At 37.8% G+C, this 22,977-nt stretch overlaps 1 protein-coding gene across 5 annotated transcripts in view; it reads right to left on the bottom strand.

The window, feature by feature from the left end:
• myo3a (myosin IIIA) overlaps positions 1-21,894 on the bottom strand; it is an 86,979-nt gene extending 65,085 nt beyond the window's left edge. For all 5 annotated transcript variants that reach the window (XM_038307931.1, XM_038307933.1, XM_038307935.1 and 2 more), the window contains exons 1-5: positions 21,744-21,894; positions 16,359-16,542; positions 14,119-14,253; positions 699-803; positions 478-577 (exon numbers count right to left, since the gene is read on the bottom strand). In XM_038307931.1, the coding sequence (XP_038163859.1) occupies positions 478-577; positions 699-803; positions 14,119-14,253; positions 16,359-16,542; positions 21,744-21,745 (526 nt within the window). In that variant the 5' untranslated portion in view covers positions 21,746-21,894. The remainder of the gene's footprint in view (positions 1-477; positions 578-698; positions 804-14,118; positions 14,254-16,358; positions 16,543-21,743) is intronic.
• Between the last annotated feature and the right edge of the window lie 1,083 nt (positions 21,895-22,977).

Genomic DNA, 22,977 nt, shown 5'->3' with positions numbered 1-22,977 from the left:
CAAAATGCAAACCTACACGCAAGTTGAACGAGGTGGTGGGGTGGATTTTATTTGTCATGAAAACAGGCAGCTGTTTTTATTTTCCCTTTACAGCGCCTGAAGAAAACTAGGGGTGAGTCATCGCCTGTAAATAGTCAGAATCACTTTGCCTATCATGAGCTCTTCAGTTTGGTTGCCTCATTTGGTTAAGAAAGCTGAAAAAGCAAATGAGCGAAAGCACAGGAAGAATAGGTGCCCTTTGCTGTCTGGGGAACAATAGCAAAGATAGGGTGTAATGAAAAGTGTAATCATCAGCCGTGCTGTTGAGCTGGTGTAATTTTGTTTCGTCCTCTCAAGGAAACTAATTGGCGGTGCAGTTTATTTGGCAGGCAGCTCTCAGTAATGGGTTTGACCCTCTTCTGTTAAACAGAGCCAGAACACAATTTGGGCGGATAAAAACCAAAAAGAAACATTGTGTTAAAGAATCTCTCTTCATACCAAAGTCCACGAGTTTGATCCCTCCATGCGTTGTCAGCAGGATGTTATTGCCTTTGACATCCCTGTGGATGGTTTTGTTGATATGCAGATGCTGCAACCCCTGTGAATAAAAGATGTTAACATTTTTTTTTTTTTTCTTTCAAGCACCTGTCAATATAATTGCCCAATTTATACCCCTTTACAACCCCTCCCCACCATCATGTTCCAACCACCTCCCTTACCATCAGAGCTTCATGCAGAATAAAGGCAATAATGGCTTCTTCCATTCTCTCTCCTCTTTTTAGCATGCCTTTGGCCAGGTCTGTCACAGAGCCACCATTGCAGAGCTGAAATCAGTAGAAAAAAATGCAACAAAGTCAAGAAGGACAAAAGAGCAAAAAACTCAACATGACTCAGCTCAAACAGTTCAGCTTATGCAATATTTCCAATCTATACAGATAATTTTCACATAAAGAACCACTGAAGGATGAAACCAGAAGATTTCAGGGGGAGGAAGAGTAATTCTGTCAGTCTACAGAGGCTTATCCTCTAGTGTCAGCTTAGTGGGGAAATGTGCACGGTTTAATCTGAGCTTTAATGACTAAGGAGGGTAAACATGCAAATTGTCCTAAAATATACTGTGTGAAATCTTCTCAAAGTAAACATTTATATTAGAAAAACTGTAGGTAGGGCTCATTGATTATGTATATTATTATTTGCTCTCGTATTGATTTGTCTCGGGATGCTTTAAGCTGTTTAGTTCTAATGGTTAGATTACAGTTAATGTTAGTAAGCTCACCAAGATAAAAAAGTTATTGCATAAAACCAATATAAATGCAGAAATGTTACATGATGAGAATTTTTTGGTCAATCTAATCACTGGAGAGGCAGTGATGACGCTGGCTACAAGAAACGTAAGATAAGAAGCAGGCAATGCTAAGAACAGACTGGAAGGAAACCCTGAACCAGGAAAAGGTTAACAAGCAGCAGAGATGATTGATGCAACGGTTTGTGGAGATTCTTAATGTGTGGTGCTGCAGATACACTCCATGCTCATAATGGTTGGTTTCCATTTCTGAACCTGCTCTGCACCGGTGGGCTCGGTTCTGCATGACTCTGCACGGTTCAGCTAGTTTCTAAAAGAACTCAATATCATTAGAGTCGTCATAAAAACCAAAAGGGTAACATGATGTGATTTGTAAGGGACACAAAACATAACACAAAAATGGAAGCAAAGACAAACCTGCTGCTTAGACTATGACTCTTAAGGGGTATTCACCCCAGCTAGTCCTTTTGCTCTGTTTTTTTCTTTTAATTGAGGCAGATTGTTTTCAAATTTTATTTTTTTGTAAATTAACTATAAAAAAAGTCATTTGTGATTATCTTAATCTTAACAATCCAATGGATGGATATGACTTGGAGCACAGATGCAGAATTCGAGTAAAAACTATGCTTAATCTAATATGCTGCATGTAGCACCTCTGTTCTGCAGATTTGCACTATTAGAGCTCCAGAATCACTGCAAGTGTCCAGAAAACATCATTCAATAAAGTTTTGCCACATTCTACTTCCTTATCCTATTTCGTTTCAAAGCAGTTGGAGATCACCTTTCAGGTGGGTTTGGTCCAGATAGGATTTTTGTTCATATTCAAACCTGCAAATAAGGTCCAAATCAAGGGAGAAATCGAATCAGGTTAGTTTAAAGTGGGCAAATTTTGGAAGGTATGATTATGCCATATATAATACTCAAAGTAAAAGCAGTACAGAAGAGCTGAAATCCACAGAGGGGTGAAAAACTGAAGCACAGGAGAGGATAAGATAATGATACCTGATGCTATAGCAGACATACACACAAAAATCCCAGTGAACAAACAATTAATGGCTGAAGATCTTATAATAACAAGAGTGCTATGTATGTTTTTGCTACAAATCATCAATTTTTGTGTCTTAATGAGTTTCCCAGTGATGGGATTTTTTTTCCTTGGTTTGGTCAACTTGCAGTTGGAGTACAATTTCAAAATGTGTGAAATTATGTCTAGTTTTCTCTCAAAGAAATAGCATTTAGCCCTGTAACAGCAAGGTAAAACTTTGAGTGAGTGGTACCCTAAAATGAAGAAGACCATTACATTGTAGGAGAAAACAGCTTAAAGACTATTTCTAACAAAAATGAATGGCAGAATCAGATCATTCTAATATAATCCATATAGCATAAAAGCCTCACATTTTGAATTGAAATAATGAAAGACATTGCATTTTGATGAGATTCTAACCTATTGTGGTGCACCTGTATTACTGACAGATTTTTACTGCAATATAAAGATCCTTGCAGCAAACAGGCGCCAAGTGTTTTTCCTTTGTGTGTTTGTAGATGTTTTCCTTTTTTTTTTTTTGATCTGCAACACTATATGGACTCTACTGGCAATAAATATCTCTCTTGGAAAATTACAGTAAATTACCCTGTGGGTTGCCTTGGCAACAATAATAACCCCTAATTTGGGCCTGTCTTCAGGAGATGCCAAAGGTATAAGAGAAATAAAAACATCAAGGATGACAATGTGCCAGAAGCTTGAAAGCAGAGAGGGTTGATTTTATCCGTAAATGTCGCTCATACAAAGAGACGTTCACTAGGAGTGGTTTAGGAATCCCTTGTCACTCATAAATAATACTAAAAAATGCTTATTATTATGGAGAATATTTCACTTGTATTGTATATTTATACCCATTACTGCATGAGATGAATGACCACTCTCTTCTTTTCAGTAATTAGAACAATGATTCACTTTCTACTGCCCATCTTAGGACGAGGTGTCAACCTCAAAAGATATTCATAAACATTCCTACAGTATCTTCAGTCACATCCATTGGGGAAATACAAATCAGCTCCCCACAACCTTTACTACTAGACTTGCATGTAGCTTGACTGCAGTTTGGAAAACCTTCTTCACTGTCACTTTTTCCGATGCAGTCATCCCTGCTATCCTATACTCACGTTTCTGAAGTATTATAAATTTCCCTTTTTTTAAAATCACAGCTGTGCTCAAAGTTTGCATGGAAGGCTCGACCTCAGTGGACTGCAATCAACCATACTGTAAATGGTCCATGCAGTGCACTGCATTGATGTCATTGTTACAGACACATCCCACAGGGAGGAGGCCTAGGAGATGACCCAGGGAATGCTAGCATAGGATCACCTCAGGCTGCCCCCAGCAGAGCTGGAGGAGCTGTCTGAGAGTGTGGAGTCTGCTGTGCCCGCAACTTGGTACCGGATAAAGAAGAAGACTAAGAATAAGAGTATGAGTACGATAAGTGCTCTTTGGCCACCATTAGATAGCAACTGCTTCCCAAAGGTGATGCATTAAATCTGATTTCTTATTTATTGAATTACTATTCATTACTGCCCCCATGTCCACATTAAGGCGATAGATGTTGGTCCCGGTAAAGACTTGTTTTTTTGGTTTGTTCCTAAATACTTTTTTTTTTTATTTCCCACTAAATATGGTCCCATTTGAACAAGTAACTATACAATTATTCTGCTGACTGACAATAGCAAAGTGGAGATTTTTAGAAAATGTTTTTTCTATCACATTAGGTGCAAAGTTACACAGCTGCAAAAAAAAAGAATATTTTACCAGTTGTAAAATGTGACTGAGTTAGCGTGATGGCGTGGGAATGCTTTGATGCTGCAGGACTTGGAGAAAAACAAGCAACAGAGCCATGTGTTTTGCAGGCTTTATTAGAACATCCTGAATGAAAACATCCAGTTGTCAGTTCATGACCTTAAGCTTCGACATCAGGAGAGTATTATGGTTTTGGAGTGGGCTTAACAAAGTCTGGAGTCAAATCAAATATTGTAGGGAGACCTTAACTAGACCTTTTATACAAGGAGACCCTTCAAAGAAAATGTAACAATTCTGCAAAGACTAATTTCCACTTAGTGCACTGGTATGAAAGAAGTTAAGGTAGAGTTACCTACATTATCTTTGACTGTTGGTAAAATTAGGAAAAGTTTCAGTGTGATATGGAAGTGAAATGCTTTTCACAGCACTGAATAAACTAACTGCTAATTTGATGTAATTTTGTCCCATTTTAGTTGTACCTTGTAAGAGTCTTTTTCATTAGTTTTTCTCACTCTCTCCCAAACATTGAGTAGAACTTATAGGCCTAGCTTGTATGATAAACCTCAAACAGAAACATAGAGCCTAGGGCAACAGGTTCAGCTGATGTCTTCAAAAATATTTCTGTTTATTTGTTGCTGAGAGTCTCTGGCCTTGAATAAGAGCTGGCATAAGGCTTTAACACTTTACCACATCCATTTTCTACCCATCTATCAATTACACTCTCCATCAACAACCCAGAGGGTCCTTGTCAGATAGATAGTATGCATTTGAACCACTGTAAGAGTAGTTTAGTCACTTCTACTCTTCTCTATCAGACATGCAGGCAATCTGCAGTCCAGCATTCAATACTGCTGAGGGATTTCACAGAGAACTCAGGACTTCAACAATTAGCTGCAGCGTACATCAGCCCATATTAGGTGCCATCATAATTAAATAATCCAGGGCAGAAACAGAGATCCACATTAACTTGTACTGTGATGTTTTAAATGTTAGTGGAGATATAGGTTTGTGGTCTTAGCAGCAGAGCTCACCATTGGACATCAGAGCTGGAAATTAACATTCATCTGCATGCAGGTTACACACGCCACATTAGATGCTTCAGGGATTGTGTGATTTGAGTTATATTTAGTGACCTTTAAAACATTTCCAAAAGTGATCATGAAGACAATGAGATTTAAGTTTCATTTCAATTTCCGTCATAATCATGATGACTTTAAAAGTTTTATTAGATCTGATATTTAGACTGTGCCATGCTCGAGAAATTCATTTTAGATTAATTGATAATCAGATAAGGCTGAGATGTTAGATTTTGATCACATTAGCGCGGGAACATTTTTAAATCTGTTTTGACAGGATGATCTCTAATGATTTACACTGAGAGAAGGATGGAGCAATGCAGAGCATAAAGCTAAAATGCAAAGCTCTTTTTTAAACAAATGCTTTTTTTTTGCTAGAAAATGTAAGCAGTACATGTTTCTATGGTTACCATGATAAAGATTTCAGGCAAAAGAAATTTTGATAGGAAGGGACAGAATGTTTGATTGAATATTTCAAAGCCACAGTTTTCAACTTTTTTTGTACCTTAAAACCAGACACGTCTTTACAATAAGATTTGCAGAAGGCAAATCAAAGCAAAAAAGTTAATCCCTAAATACAATACAAATGTATCTTGATTAAAACAAAACTTAAAAATTCTGAATCAAAAATAGGGTTCAAAAATTTGTTTAGACTATACCAGGGGTAACCAATTAAAAATCAGCAACAGAATATTACACTGAAACAAAAAGCAGGTTTTTATGCTTCCATGTTATATATTTGTTATAAATATGAATTTTTGAATTAAAAAAAAATGTTTTTTGAAGTAGAGAACAACAATAGTCCAGTTTGGTATATAGACAATTGCCTGATTCACATACTTTACAAAACACCAGAAATTAAATTGTTATATTTTCTTTTTGATGGCTAAATGAGAGCAGTTGGCTTTATGCTGCCCTGCAAGGCTTTAAAACTAGGTTTCAATGGAGACAAAGCCATTCTCAAGTACATATCAAGGTGCTCATTTTGAGCCTGAATCAATATTTATTTTTGATTATGTTCATGGTGGAGAAACCTGCTTCCTCCTGTAGGTTGACCCAAACATACTCAAAATGAGCAGGATCATTTTTGAGCGCAACATTTCACTTTTCTCTCACCAGTTCACCGCAGTTCTTCCAGCCGTTCAAACTTTCTCTGTTTTCTAATTCTCATCATCTTCTCCTTTTTTCCCATTGTCCAGCTTGCTACAGGTTTGCCTGCTGTGTCTAAAAGTAGCAGAAGCAGCAACCCAGACTGACAACTCATTGGCTAATTTGTCAATCAATCAATCAATCAATCAATCAAATAATCAATCAAACTTCCTTATTGTCAACTACAATTTACATTGCAATCGAAATTTCAGTTTCAGTACAACTGTTCATCACAATATGTCACCTACATTCGGGTGGGGGGGCTGAGAGGGGGGAACGGATTAACTGAGGCCATGCGTGCCACAGAACGCTGCCATTCTGCTGAATGGCAGTGTTCTTATGGATTGCCAGGTTCCCACCGGTTACCTGGCTTCCCAGGCGGTTACCTATAGTGCTGCCCTTTATCTCTGTGGATAGGTAGGAGCCACATTGGGGAAGACAATTTACCATATTAACCATATTATTACAATATTATTAAGAGAAGCAGCGCAAGTGAAGTTAGACAATGTCGCCGGACACCATGTGGTAATTGATAAATGTTTTAAATCAGGTTGGGGGTCGGATTAGCCAGCTGGTGCGTCCGGATCCGAACCATGGACCTCTGTACTATACAGTAAAAGAAAAAAAATCATCTGTTTGAGTGAGAAACATAGCAGGATGCTGGAAACCAACAAAGTTTCAATCTAAAACCACTCTTGAAAAGAAGAAAAAGTGACAATTTACAGGTATAAACTGAAATAGAAAGCATTAGTATAAATAACTATAAAGCAGATAAGCACAAAAATGTATTTGTTGTGTTTGCATAAACTCTTGGGAAAAAAAAGGTTGATCTTATCCAAGCTAACCCTAACCACAAAAGCAATTTAAACCTTTGATCTAAGAGTGCCGACAGGGCAAAATTTATCTAAAAACCCATTAAAAAACTTTTTGATTAATTCAATTTCTTTATTTCTCTAAGAAGAATTTATCTTTGGGTTCTGTTTTTAACTGGCCCAAGTTCTAAAAAAAAAAAACCTAACCTTTTTTTTATGTGAACATAATAGAGTACCATGATGAAAGTAGCCAAGAAAAGCAAAACAATTAGATCCCTCTATTTACTAAACTTTCATCTATATAATTATCTTAAAATCAAACTGTTTAGCATCAATTTCTGGGTCATTCAGGTTCACTTTCCTTCCTTCATGTTCTGTTAGTTTCGAGAGAGGTTTTAGTTTCAAAGATTGGAGCGAATGCCGTGAATATTAAGTGGACCAGTCTCCATTTCAAATCAGGTCAGGTGCTCGTTTAGTCATGTAAATAAATACAGTCCATCAAAGACGAGCAGAAGAAGTAGATGAAACAAACCTAAAGATGAAACAAATTTAAAAATTGATTGATGTTTAAAAAAAAGAAAAGGTTGTATTTTTTTATCTTTAATTCAGCATTAATGAGTGTATTGTTTGAGGAAAATGGTGTGTTTGTGCACACATTACATTTTGGATCATGTCCAGAGGCAAGCTGCTCGATTGTTCCTGCAGCCTTATCATTTTCACTGGCATTAAAAGGTGAGTCTAAAGGAGGATTAAACTTTTAAACCTCATTGTTAATTAACACCCACAGAAGCTGAGGCAATGAGAAGTTTACAGTTGATCTTATGCAGAGCCACACCAGTAGACATTAGGGGTAAAAAATAAAAAAAAAATTGTTTGTTTCCTTATTCACGGTGTATGTTGCTAAAGTAGAATTGATCAAATATCACCAATTATAGCAGCGTTCTCAAGTTTCTTTGTCGTCGGCTGCTGGTTTTCTGCTCATCATACTCTGTGATACCGTATCCTCCCTGCTTGAAATTACATTTTGTTGCAAAAGAATCATGTCATTTTGAAAAACTTAAATGAAAAAACAATTGTCAGGTTATTTTAGATTAAACATAAAGAAAATAATTTTTTACAAAAATAATGCATTTGTCACAGCTATTAGTAGTCCCAACAGCGCAATTTGTTATATACTTAATATATCTTATATTTTACTTCTCACATTGATCAGTGTCTTTAAATTAGTTAACTTAAGGGTGTGGGAGAATGAATGACCAGTTTAAGGCCACCGCTGCATCACAATGAGATTTAAGTTTTCTATGGTGTATTTACAGAAAGAGGCTCCTTTGGTTTGCTTTTTGTACCAGGTCACAGAAAAACTTTGTAAACTAAGCAAGATATTACTGTATCACACCTAATGATTATTGCTCCACTCAAAATTGCTGCTCTATGTTCTTCATATTTCAATGGTATTGTCAAGGAAAGCTCCTTAAGTGTACACTTTACCAGTTTTGATTTTGTCGTTTTATTAACAGCGTTGATGAATGCATGCTGCAAGCCAAAGAAGACAATATGCTTTGCGTGCCCTGACCTACCCTTGCCAACCAGACTGAATTATACGAAGCGTTAGTCAGTCTGGTAAACCGCTATTGCTCAATCATAGCATGGAAGGCAGGACTTTACGATGCGCCGCCTGTGGTGACTGCAACGGAGCAATATGATGCCCTTTCTGATTCCCTAAGGGAAATTTAACAAAGAGCATCTTTGCTATTTTCTGCTTGATGTGTCTCATAGACTACAAAATTACCAAAACACAGTGCATCGCTTGAAGTTTTTGCATCACCTCTGCAGTTATCTGATTGGTTCCAACCTGATGACTTTGGCCCTGTTAGTCCTGTCTATGAAATCCAGCTCTACCAGCTCTATACCAGAGTTATACACCTGATCCACATTATACAGACAGCAACATTACAAAAATGAAAGATTATAGGTATGACGTTAGTAGTGCTACAGTGTCTAAGTAAGTCCAAAAAAGCATATGTTTGTTCTAGATGGGTGGGACCAAACTTAGTAATTTGAGGTTTATTGCAGCGAGTCTTCAAGGTCCTGAAGTAGGAAAGCAGTCCAGAACTAAAACATTGGATGAGTTATCATTCTCAGAATAACTTCAATCAGACGAACCCTTCAAGGAAGGTCTACTAATTTCCCATGGATTCTAAATAAGTTAATAATGGCTCTCACTGTGGGCTCCCCAAAAGAAACTTTTCAAACTGATCAAAGTCAGTGACTTTGTGTCTCAACTTTTCTGAAATTCCTTCAGATTGGGGCATGAAGCCTAGCATTTTGCGATGTCTTTGCAGACTTGTTGTTTTAATAATCTGGGCTGGATAGATATTCAACCAAAAAAAAGATATGGTTGATCACAATTCATTTATTTTTGTGCGAGGGGAGTGATTACATTTTCACATACTGACAGTGTAACCCTAAAATCCCACCATCCACAGTGACCTGCTCCAGACCTCCTGCGAAAAGCAAAGCCTACAGCCTCCGCTGTTCCTCTCGTCCTGCTCTGCTCCGACTTCCTCGGGACGTGAGGAGAGCATCTGCAATATCATTATTAACTTCATAGGGGTAAAACATGTGGTAATGATCGCTTAATCTAATATGACATTTAAAAAAAAATCCCCATCAGCATCCAGCATATGTGCAGTTTTTGAGCAAATTTTGTAACAGCGATAACTAGGATCATACAAAATTGGTTAGTATGAACTATGTTTGTTCTCTACTTCCAAATTCAGCATCTCCTTATCCATGCCTGCGATAAGAAGTTTGTTTTGAAGTTGTCAGATTCTCTTTTGGAAGTTTTGACTGGATTTGATTAAACTTTAAAGCCTCTCTGTATTAAATACATATTTGATGGAGATGAGAAATCTGCTTCCTGGTATGTTGAAGTACCAATAGTTTGCATCCAATCATTTAATTAAACGGTCTTAGTTTTTGGGAATATATAAGAATTATGTTCTAATTTGTACGTAAATACTGAACTGTCGTTACTATATTTTAATTTGACAAATCTGATCTTTGTCCAGTTCTTTTTCCTGTTTTGTTTGCAATCTTGGATCTTGACCTGAAAGGACCAGAGCGGAGAAAAAAATTGCTTGGCTCCTTATTTTGGTGACAGACGGAGAAGATGTACGTGTACAGTGACGTGTAGAAGAGTAGCAGTGGATCTGGAAATGTTCTCATTGATTAAAATGACGCACAAGTACTCCGCATGACTTACGTGAGAGTGGTGGAGTGCTGACGGAGTATGTGGAATCTGGGGTAAGGTGGGACCTTAAGGTTCTGTGTGTGTGGGTGCTCTGGCCACATCCCAGAATGATGGGCTTCCTTTAGGTGGCTAATGGCTCCCAGGATTGTGCCGGACTGACAATGGGCTATAGAGAATGTGTGTTGGGTGTTCTGAAGGTCTCCCATAGACTTTTTCCAGGGAGTCTTGCTGCTGGGACTTGCCCTGAAAGGCCAGGTACTGCAGTGTGGTTGTTCAGGCTGGGCTTGTGCCCTGCATCCAACTCCCTCCCTTGCTCTTGTGGCTCACGCATGACCTACTTCTGGGTGTGCTTTATGGCTGCCCTGGGGTGATGCATTGTATTTGGCTGTCTGGTACTACTGCAACCCAACAGAGCACTTTCCACCAGTCCTTTGTTACTCTCAGGTGCTGTATTTCTTAAATCGGCCCATTCATACACACATATATACAAACCACAAAACATATAATCTAAAACTCTGAAGCTTATAAAAACATAGGTTACAATTAAATCAGCGTGGCCTGCCTAATAATGATGGATCAAGTCTGGATTTCATAAAGTTAAACATGCAATTACTGCAACTTTGACGTATTCCGTCTACTGAACAAAGATGCCATGCCTGAGTTGTTGTGATTTGTGGTGAATTTCTCTTCAAAGATTCTTTTATTTTTACTTTTTAAATATATATATTTTCACAATTTTGTAATATGACAGAAGAGGGAACAATATAAAATCAAATAAAGAAAAGTAGACTAACGTGGTTAAAAAATATGACTTTTCATAAGCAGCTTTTTCCCCTCATTAACATTTTTCTTTGATGCAACATGGGTCTTTTAAATGAAAAGCAAACCCAAATCAGTGTCTCCAGTTCAGTTAGAGAACAAAAGTTACCCAATCATTGATCTCTTGGAAGTATTTTTAACCTCACTAAGCCAGCTTCCGCACATGAAAGATTGCTCATTTCTGCCCACATCTGCAGCCATAAAGGAACGCACTACAGAGTCAAAGCCAAAAGCTCCAAGACCTCAATAAAGCGGCTAACAAAGAAGAGGATGCAGCTTTCTATGAATTCAGCTCATAATGAGTGGTCTTCTGTGCAAAAGGCTCCTCTCATTCCAGCAAGAGGATGGAAAATTATAGTTTCAAAAGAAGGAACAGTAACCATGGTGAGTGTCCATCTCTCTACGTTCTTTTCTGTCATTTACCTCCTGACACTCGATCTGTACCTACTTCACACCGCTCAGGCACATTAATAACCTCACAGCACCGACACAGGCACTCACTAAACTGTCAGGCAGTGATTTCAATCTCAGCATTAGCCACCAGAGTTAGAATGCTGCAGGATTCTTGCAAGGGAAATGTGCAGTCAAGGAGTAAACAAAGGTCACATGATATTTGCATAACAAAGGAAACATGGCCTTTCTTCAGTGGCAGTACTTGCTTGAATGGTGCCCTGGCTAGGCACTTTCTTACAAACCCAAAAAACTTAATATTTCTTAAAAGGACACATAACTTCCATCTATCCATACTCTACCAAAAGTTGGAGAACACCCTGAACAGGACTCACATCAATCATAGAGACAGACAGCCATGCACATACACCTAAGGGCAATTTAGAGATGCCAATCATCCTAACAGTCATGATTTTAGACTGTGAAAGAAATGGGTACCCAGAAGGAACCCATGCATGCACAGAAAAAAAAAAAAAAAAAAAAAAAAACATGCATAATTAGTACAGAAAGACCTTAAACCAGTATTCAAATCCAGGGCCTTCTGGTTGCAAGGCAACAGTGCAACAAACTGTACCGCTGTGCAGCTCTGGATAGACAACTTTATTTAGATACTGAAATATGCAAAGTCCTTACCTTAAACACAACAACAACAAAAACTAAACCAACAGAGTAAGTTCTATGATTAGCTGCTGATAGCTATATAAGCAATAGAGGTAAAGGCTGTATTTTCTAGCCTTCTAAATATTTATTTTTCAAAATTAGCTGCAACACCCTAGATCATTCCTCCCAGGGCAGTGAGCCCTATTTCCTATATTACAAATCACTGCTGCCTTTAAGCAAGCACCACCAAAGAAGGTGAGGTAAAATGTATTTGTGATAAAAGATTGTATTTATCTCATGTTTTTGCATGTGTCCTTCTTTAATTTTGCATGACTTCCGAACAAGGCATGCTCAAGGATCTGTGTAAAGGTCTGGAGGAAGAATGGTAATGGAAAGGACTAGAAACACAAGATGGAAAGTTGAGACTATCTGTTGGTACTGCACAGCACAGCTGTTGTCAAAGCAGAACACACAGTGATTTGATTGCAAACATATAGAATCCTCCTTTAGCAGAAAAAAGACCAACATCACAAAGATCACAGGACACAGAGCATGACAATAAATTGTATTTCTTGCGTTTCAGCTGAAAAATGTATTGCACTACAGAATGTGATGCAGATATCAACATATTAAGGTTGGGGCACAACAACTCTAAATTTAAAGCATAGGGTAGATTTGAAAGGTATTCCGGAGGCTATAGTTTTAAGTCCTTTTTATTCAGCCCTAGCCCAATGGAGGAAAAACAGGTCCCCATACAACAAAACCTTTACTGTACTAAACTGTACAGTTTTTTTGTTTTTGTTTTTTCCAGATGGCCTTAACCAATAAGCTATTATTAAATGCAGCCATTGTTTGCAGCTTTTCTTAACTTGCAGTTTGTTTTGCTTCTTGCTGCATTTTCCTTTTGAATGTGTTTTTCTGTGTGTTGATATCATTTATCTTTTTTGCAGCCAGTATTTTGTTTGCAAAGCTTGTCTCTATACTGTTAAAATTTCTTCTTTGCTGCATTTTTCCTTTATGTGTTTTGGGTTTGAATAATTTTTGTGTTTGCAGGACTTTTTGAACTTGCTGTGAATTGATGCATTTACATGGCCCCCATATAATTCAGTCTTGTGTATCAGAGATTCAGCTTCCCTATACAGTTAAGCTACTGCTTTAAAAATAGATTTAGGAAATATTAGGGCAGCAGTTTAAATTAATACACCTTCGTTTTACTTGAATTACATTTTTCTTGTGTTGCTGAATCAAATTCTTTTGTTAAAATATATTTAGTATAAAATATATTATAGTTCATTTGATGTCCCCAAGTTTGTCCTGAGTGCAGGGCTAAATCAGTAAATTAGTAAATGAGTAAACACCGATATTGGATATTTTGCCAGATCTCATTTTGTTCTCATCTGAGCAGGGCCTCCATTACACGCTTCTCTAAAACCTAAAATTTAAGAAGACCGTGTGGCGGCAGATAAAAGAAGAAAAACTGGTGCTGGAGGTAAGGGGTTTTTACATGTACAAAGAGAAGTAGAAAATGTTCTTGAAAAACATAGATTCTGTATAACAGCATGTGAAGGAATGTAAAGCCAATTGAAGATATCAGCCTCAGATGTTGTAAAGTAATCTGCAGAGACATCCCTAGGGTATAGAAATCCCTGCTCTGCTGCTCACTGTAAAGTCACCCCTATAATGCGAGCTGGCATAGGACCAAATCCCCCAGGTGGCCTGTAAGTAAACTCCTGGGATGCCCATGGTGGCTAAAACTCTTACACAATCCCTGCTCAGGCTGAGGTGCCAACGCAAATATCTAGCAAGACACAAAATGTACAATCAGGCTTTTACCATGCAACCAGGCACCACTGGCCATCCATAAAACGCTGGTTTGTTATCCTTACCTCCAGTACAAGCCACAACTGATCCCCACATTTCAGATCCTTCTTGTAGAACATCCCATAAAACTTGACAACATTTGCATGGTCGGAGAGAGCTTTGAGGATGTTGTATTCTGCCTCAATCTCCTCATCTATATCCTACATAATTGAAGAACAAAGATGAGTTAGAATTAGAAGAATCACATTTTCATTACATCATATCATTAATATCTTCTCTAAATGGACTACCTTGACAATTTTGTATGTGAAAGAAACATGAGACGTGTGGTGCACCTCTTCAGTTATAGAAGGAAATGAACAAATTAAGGTTAAAAAAAACCCAGATCAAACCAGTGCTCCGCTTGACTCCTGTGAATGTCGAATTTGTGTAATTTCATTACCAACTGGATGAAATATATAATTTTTTTTTTTTCAGAATCCTACAAAAACTTCCAAATTGATTGATTCACTAAAATGGTAGAATAAATTTTAGGTGAAACTATCTAAATATGAATTGCAAAGTCTGATAACAATAGTCTGCAGCTTAAATTTGAATTTACTTGATAGAATAAAAAGCTTCATATGAGTTTTTAAAGAGAAAAAAATATGCACCACATGTTTAAAATAAACAGTAAAAAGAAAATTAGTTCAAACAGAACAGGAAGCATCAAAAGTTTTTTATCATGCCTGTGTTCAGGTCTGAAAACCGTGACATTATCAGATTTTTGTTTGTTGCTCTACAAACTAAAATAAATGCATCTCACTAATTTGGTCTAAAATTGTGTTCTGGCTCAATGAAGAAAGAGGAAAGACAGAAAAATCAGGACAGCATAAAAGAAATCCTCAAGGCTAATCTGCTGAGATGATTTTCCTATTGTATTGAAAAGACGAGGACAGTGTAAGAGACTAGAGTTTATGCAACCAGAGGCTTGAGACCAACCATATATGACTCAGCGTTGATTTTCAAGTACACTTCTTTAGGTAAACGCATGATATAATATTTTAGTGTCTGACTCAGCAGGTTGAAAACCCACTGTGTTTTCCAAAAAGAAAGACATTCAGAAGCAAATGATTTCTGGTCAGATATGTCCTCATTTGTTTTGAGCAATCTCATTTTCTTTTTCTCCTGCTATTTTTTTCCAAAATGTTTTGTGTCCTGACTATTCAAACTGCCACCTCTACTTATCAGATGCTTACTGGACCAGTTTAACAACCAGCTGAAATACCTCAAAAATATGTAAGGCTCAACTACTATCTATTGTATAAAGATAGACATGTTTGGACTTTTTGAATAAGTGATAAAGATCTTCATATGTGTAAAATATTTTTCTTTTTGCTTTAAAGGGCAGAACTATGTTCTTGCTTAACCCCTCCTGGACATAAGACTATCTCTTGTCTTCAAGGACTCAGTGACTCACAATCTAGAGTATTTTTATTTCCATGTACTGTATGTAAGCTTTCTGTACCGCCGCCATCAGGATATGGATAATTAATCTACACATTTATCTGATAATATCAGTATTGAAAGATGCAAGAAAACAAAATGTTTGTACTGTATAGGGGTTTGAGCCCCACTTAGTTAGTGGTATATTTAACTGACCACAGAATTCTGTGAGGAAGTTTATTCAGAAAGAAAAGCAATGATTTGCATGCATTACCTCCTCTTATAAGCCAGTTAAACGAAAGCTCGTATTGCTTAAGCCAGTCTCTATGGAGTTAACCTAGAATTTTGTTAGAACATAAAGATTATCATCCACTGCATGGACATTTGTCTTCTGATTCATTTAACTAAGTATTATCCCAGGAATTGTCTCAGAGAGGTACAGTAAATTTTTTGTATTTAAACTGTAACATTACATTTTTTATTGCTTCTGTCAACAGACACCATATCTATCTTGGTGCAATTTGGAGATGTGTGTTGTTCTTTGCAGCTGGAGATCTTAACTCAGTAGAAGTGTATTGGGTTGTTTTGGGTTATTTTTTTTTTTATTTTTTTTGGCCTAATTGAAAAGCCAGACCTAGTTCAGAAGCTGACAAAATCTGAAAACAAAAATTCTATAGTCTAAGAACAAACTTATCTACTGGATACTGACAGCAGGAAAATGCAAAAAATTAAAAAGCTCACCATATTTAGATTATTTACACTAAATCCAAAACCATGTTCTGTATGGATATTGCTAGAATCTCCATAATCAAGAGATGAAGGATTTTCTTATATCCCTTATTAAAGTATTGTGGTTTACTACCTTGCAAACATGACTCACATGAATGGGATCCAGTATCTTCACGGCTGCTTTACTTCCATCCTTTTTGTTCAGTACCTTGTAGACTTTCCCATAGGTTCCTTTTCCGATTGTCTCAATGATTTCCCAAGTGTCAGTGGGATCCGGAAAATTGTCAAAGACAATTGATTTTCCTGATTGTGGAAACATCTTCAGGAGAGATCTCCTAAACAATTAAAAAGAAAATAAAATAAAAAATAAAGAAAGATTATGTATGACTAATTAATTAATTTTCTTGTCTAGTCTAGTCATTCCTTTTCCTGGTTGTCAAGAACACCCTGTCTATCTAGACAGGGTGCTCCTGTCCACATGTGGACAAGAGCAGGATGTGTTCGATTTCAGAGGCTAAATCCTCCAAAGACCCGGTCTACCTGGACTGGGTCCTTCGAAGTCAGCGAAAATAAGGAGGCTTGAAGGATTTTGGCTATGGATTCAAACAGAACCAGCCTTTAAAGCCTAGCAACCGTTATAGCTGACACATAAAGCAGGCAAAGAATGGATGCATAACTTCTCACTACCTCTCTGGGTGCTAATAACATTTTCGAGGAGCTTCATCAGAAGTATTGTTGTTGCGAATATCCTATTTATAGTCCCCATACTGCAGATATTTGGAATCTGAGCTTAAATGTCAGCCAAACCTGTTTGCAAAGGGGCAGATTGATATCTTTCAATTAACCTAACATTATCCATCACATATCAGACTCTAAACCCATAAAACAAAACTTCACATTTTCATGCAATTCAGACTGAACCATTCACATACTTGGAATCATATTTAACTGCACTTACAATATTCAGCACTCTTCGGTGCCATTTACCTTTATTCTCTGAGCATAACAAGGAGTCTTACAATCTGAACTATCATGTAATCGGCTGACAAATTTGGCCTTCGGAGGAAGCAGCTCCTGAGTTTCAAATTGAGCAATCGAACAGGTATATCAAACTTAAATCCTCAAGGGCCGGTGTTCTGCAACCTCTACATGTGTCTCTGCTTCAACACACCTGACTCCAGCAGAACTTGAATGCTTCTAGGGAGATAGTTAACCCATTTGATTCAGGTCTGTCGAAAAAGTAACACACCAAAAAGTTCTAAGATATTGGTGCTTCAGGGTTAGAGTTTGAAAAACTTGAATATAGATGAAGCAATCTCTATCTACATGTAGAGGTAGAAAAAAGAGCACTACGGACAGAAGCATCAATTATTTAATCTCTTTATGTTACACAAACAGTGGCTGCTAGCTAAGATCTAAGCACAAATCCTCATTTAGCAATAATGACGGGATTTAAGAACAGTTTTCCACATTAACCAACTGTTCAACCAACTAGAGGGTAATGGTACCCAACTATTTCCATAAGTACGTTTAGTTTAAATCAGATAATGACCCCTGTATCGTTATGTAGCCTTCAAAGACCTAACACTTTGCTAGCAAAGGTTATTGGGACCAAACATCATCACTTCAGTTTTTCCTCGTTTAAACCGGACGTACACTGTGCGTTTTTTGGCGCGATTTACCAGTCTTGTGAGAATTTTGGGATCGGGCCAACTTTCAGCCTGATCGTGCGTCGTGAGGTGTACAGGGTGTAACGAGGGGCCTCAGCCTCTCACAACCACCTTTCACAGGAGAAAATCAAACATTTGATTTTCTCCCGACAGTCATAGGCAAATTGCTCAGTGGGCATGCGCAAACGAGGATTCTTCTTTTTCTTCTTCCTCTCAGATGTAAACACAGAAGCATGACGGGGATGCAATGAGTGAAATGGAAATCTTTCTGTAAAATTGACAGACCGTAGTAGCCACGTTTGCTCAGCCATGTCTTTGTCCAAATATGTTGTTGCCTTTTCTTTTTAGGGCTTTCAGCACAAAATTGCACAAATTGCCAAGGCAGAGCATTTCACTCCAGTGAGCTTTGTATTCCCCTTCTATTTGTTTGGCTTCGGGATAGATGAGTCAGAGCAGCTCCATCTCACTGCGTAGCTGAGTCCGACGTGTTTTTTAGTCGTATAGTGTGAGCAGATAGATCGCATGATAGCTGCACAAACATCGTGAGCTGTGAACTCACACTGTAGGACAAAACCCTGCGGTTTAGTCTTACAGTGTGAGCTGCAGCTGTGTGCAACGATTGAAAAAATCGCACAGTGTATGCCCGGCTTAAGATATACAAAGTAAAGAGGCTTTAATGTCATTAAGGCATGCTAGCAGTGGTGCAAAGAAAAAGGATTTTTTCTTTGTAAAAGGCGCATATATCTGCCTATCATCAGCATTTAAATGATAAGAGATGCAGTGGCTTCTCAGGATGGACCTCAGGGGCAGTGAGTACAATGAACTGAGATAGAGTCCTAACCCCATAAGGAGCGGGAGAGGAGCTAGATTCGTAGTTTCCAAGGCTCATTCTATGATTTCTATAGGAAAAATAAAACCTGAACTAGTCCAGTGCCGTACCACCAATGCCAACAAGGTGGTCTAGCAGAGACACTAGAGTCTTGTGGTCTACAGTGTCAAAGGCTGCTGCCAAATCTAAGAGGATGAGAATTACAGGGTCAATAGAGTCATTTGCTAAGAGGATGTCATTAAAAACTCTTAACAAAGCTGACTCAGTGCTATGCAGAGATTTGGAAGCAGACTGAAACACCTCCAGGACACCATGTTCTTCTTAAAATGACTTGAGTTGAGTGGAAACAACTGTTTCTAAGATTTTACAAATAAAAAGTACCTTAATGATGGGCCTGAAGTTTGCTACTACACTGCCATCAAGGCCAGTTTTTCTTAAGAAGGGGCTGGACCACAGCATGTTTAAAACTCAAAGGTACAACTCCAGAGGAAAGACTACAGTTGATAATGTCCAGAACTCCCAGGGCCAAGGGAGGGGTGAGGTGCTAGCGGGATGACCGGAGCGGAAACAGAGAGATTTAAAGCTCTCCAAAGGAGCCGACAAGAAGTAAATAAGGGATGTATCCAAAAAATAACATTGGTGTATACCCATGTGGTCAATATCAAAAATCCTAATTCAACAAATTTTGTTTACAGCTCTGAGCGCTACATGTAGTGAAGTTATTGTTGTTGCTACTCTATACTTGCTGCAGTCACATTTGATTGTAATCGCGATCTCGACGGTTAGAAGGTTTTCAGCTCTGTGCAGCCGTAGCATAAAATGTCTGCCTCCATAAATGCATGACCCACTCCTATATAATTTTAAACAGCAATTTCTCAGGGAAACACAGACATGAAGACTGAGACTCTCAGTCTGATAATAACATCCTCTTTATAATACACTGCATTTCTGTCAGTAAATCCCTGTAAATATTAAACCCTGTGACTTTAATTGCTCAGTTAATAAAAAACAACAACATCAGCTACCATAACTATGCAGACGACACACAGCTTTACATCACCATGTCACCAGGTGACTATGAACCAATTCAAGCACTGAGGAAATGCTTAGAAGAAATCAATGCCTGGATGTGCCATAATTTTCTTCAACTGAATAAAAACAAAACTGAAGTAATAATCTTTGGACCAATAGAGGAGAGATCTAAAGTTAGCACACAGCTTCAGTCGCTTCAGCTAGTAACCACTGATCAGGCCCGAAATCTAGGTGTAGTACTGGATTCAGACTTGAACCTCCAAAAGCATTTAAAGACAATTACAAGGTCGGCTTTCTATCACCTGAAGAACATTTCCAGGATTAAAGGACTAATGTCTCAGCATGATCTGGAAAAACTAATCCATGCGTTTATTTTTAGTCGAATCGGTTACTGCAACAGTGTTTTCACAGGTCTGCCTAAAAAGTGGATCAGACAGCTGCAGCTGATCCAGAACGCTGCTGCCCGTGTCCTCACTAAGACTAAGAAAGTAGAGCACATCACCCCAGTTCTAAAGTCCTTACACTGGCTCCCTGTATCTCAGAGAATAGACTTTAAAATACTTCTGTTAGTCTATAAATCTCTGAATGGCTTAGCACCTGAATACATCACAGACTTGCTATCAGTTTATCAACCCTCCAGACCACTCAGGTCTTCTGGCTCCAGCCTGCTCTGCATACCTAGAACCAGAACTAAACATGGAGAAGCAGCATTTAGTTCCTATGCTCCACTTATCTGGAACAAACTTCCAGAAAACTGTAAAAGTGCGGAAAGCCTGAGTTCCTTTAAATCAAGACTAAAAACACATTTGTTTAGGATTGCCTTCGACTGTTCTAGTTAAACAATTCAACAAAAACATGTTTTCTTTAATCCAACTGTTTTTAATATTATTTTTTTGTTTCTGCATTTTTTATTTTATTTTATTTGTTTTTTATTTTTTCCTACTTGCTTTGATTCTGTTTTATCTTCCTGTATTTTAATCATGTAAAGCACTTTGCATTGTCTTTGTACTGAATTGTGCTATACAAATAAATTTGCCTTGCCTTGCCTTGCCTTGTCTCTTATAGAATCTGTCCCAAAAATCAGCAGTGCACCACAGGGAACAGATAGACTGACAACGAAATCGTATTAATCAGCATCGGTTTAAAAAAAAAAGTTTTTTTTTAGTATCAAGGAATGTCTGTGGGATGTCTTTTTGTTTGTAAATGTGTGTTTAATAAGCTACTTTACTATAACTAATGACACAAAACGGTCTTAAAATCAATCACTGAACTAGTCTTAAAAAAATTACTGTATAGGTGACCTTGCAAAACAACTTTCAAATTTATTCTCTAAACATTTAGCTATGACAGGATTTGTTCCATTCAAAGTCAAGATCTGTTCAGTAGACTGATTCCTGAAGAGAATCTTATTGAAAGCTTGGAATACAGTAGACTATGAACCGGAGGATTACGGTCCACTTACCATAATAAAAAAACATAATGATGTGCTTAAAAAAAAAGTAGAATAACTTTTGATAACCTAAGTTTATAACCTAAGCAAAATCTAAAGAAACAGATGGTTTAAACCTTTTTATTTGTATTCTGTATTTTGGATAAGGAGGAGATATCCGAAGACAAGCCTTTTACCAGAAACACTAAACCTCTTGGGTGTTACTACATATAAGGAAGTCATAGACCTATTTCTAATTTTCGCTTCTTTCACAGTGGGACACATCTATAGAATCAGGAATGACAGCCTTTTTAGTTTTTATAATGAAATCAATGGATGTTAGAGATACAAGAGAAAGAGAGATACAAGAATATAAATATGAACGCTTTAAACTTGTATGGATATGTTCAGAAAATAAGATCAACAAAACAATTAAGCAAAATATTGTTTAGACTTTTATACTTTCAAACAAATGTACTCTCAATGGTATCCATTTGTGCTTTACACTGATCCTACCGTCTACAAAACTTCTGTTTAAGCTAAAATTGAATATTGGAAAAGGTGACTGGCACTTACATTTTTCCCAAGTTAAGAAACGGGACATTTTGAGAAGACAATTAATCCATTTCTGAGTGAAAGGCTAGCATTGAAGCAGACCCGGTCTGGCCCGGCCCTGAGAGGAAACTGCAGAGGAGGAGCTAACATGGGAGCTAATCTCACCAGCAATTCCCCTGCTCAGGGGCTGCCATTGGAAACCTTCTGTAAGTAGTAAGAGCGGCAGTGGGATTAACAGGAATTAGCTTGTGTTGCAGCATGAGCCTTTCCCTATATAGATGCTCATTCATATTGGAAGGAAAGCTGTTTACACGCCTAGGGCATGCATTGGTGCAAAAGGCCATCTTTATGTTTAGAAATCTATATGAGCTTCTCTCTCATGCCTACTCAGGCTTTGTTTTATCTAAATCAATTATCTTCACAGTGATTCAAACATGAGTACATCTGTGCGTGTAGGAGGATAAAACTGACGGATCCACTGATTATATTTCTCAGAAATGTTATCAGCCTTTATCTGCTTAGAGCAATTAGACTCCTATGTGTGAATCCCTGTGCAGGTATTTGCACATCTTTTGTACTGAACCAAGCAATCTGCAGATGCCCTCCATAATACATCACTGCCTTTGCATGTGTCAACACACTTTGACACACGAGACAGGAAGACGAAACCTGAAGACTCACACTGGACACCTCCAACCAGAGCGCAAGCAGGCTGCAAGGAAATAATCCCTCAGAGAAAACAGTATGTGTGCCTATGTCTGTTTGTGAAGGGTTATCTAACCCCGTGTGCCCTGGAGCGCTGGCTCGATGTCGCTTTTCATTAACTGTGTTTGGACGTGGCATTAACCACAGCCTGTGTACAATTGCACATATAATGAGCTACACATGTAAGGCTCAACTACTATTGTATAAAGATAGACATGTTTGGACCTTTTAAATAAGCGATAAAGATTTTCAGATGTGTCAAATATTTTTCTTTTTGCATTAAAGTGCAGAACTCTTACCTGAATGGAGACCTTGAAGAAACTATTGAACCAGAGCTGCTTTGTTTTATCTTTTTCTCATTCTTTTTCTTTTCTGGTGACTATAGAAAGAATTCTCTATCGGGGTTGTTAGGCTTCACTTGTGTATTTTTGGGCAGACCATTGATTGATTTATTGCTGCCATTGCACTCTCTCTTTGTAATCTTGGCCAATTGTTTTCAGCTATTTATTTGCAGGGGTAATTAATTGACTTTGGCTTCTTTCTTTTTTAG

The sequence above is a fragment of the Cyprinodon tularosa genome, unplaced genomic scaffold (genome assembly GCF_016077235.1).
Source record: "Cyprinodon tularosa strain WSP-4 unplaced genomic scaffold, ASM1607723v1 ctg623, whole genome shotgun sequence".
In the NCBI taxonomy this organism is placed as follows: domain Eukaryota; kingdom Metazoa; phylum Chordata; class Actinopteri; order Cyprinodontiformes; family Cyprinodontidae; genus Cyprinodon; species Cyprinodon tularosa.
The sequence above is the reverse complement of the archived record's forward strand: the minus strand, read 5'-3'. Positions and strand labels throughout refer to the sequence as shown.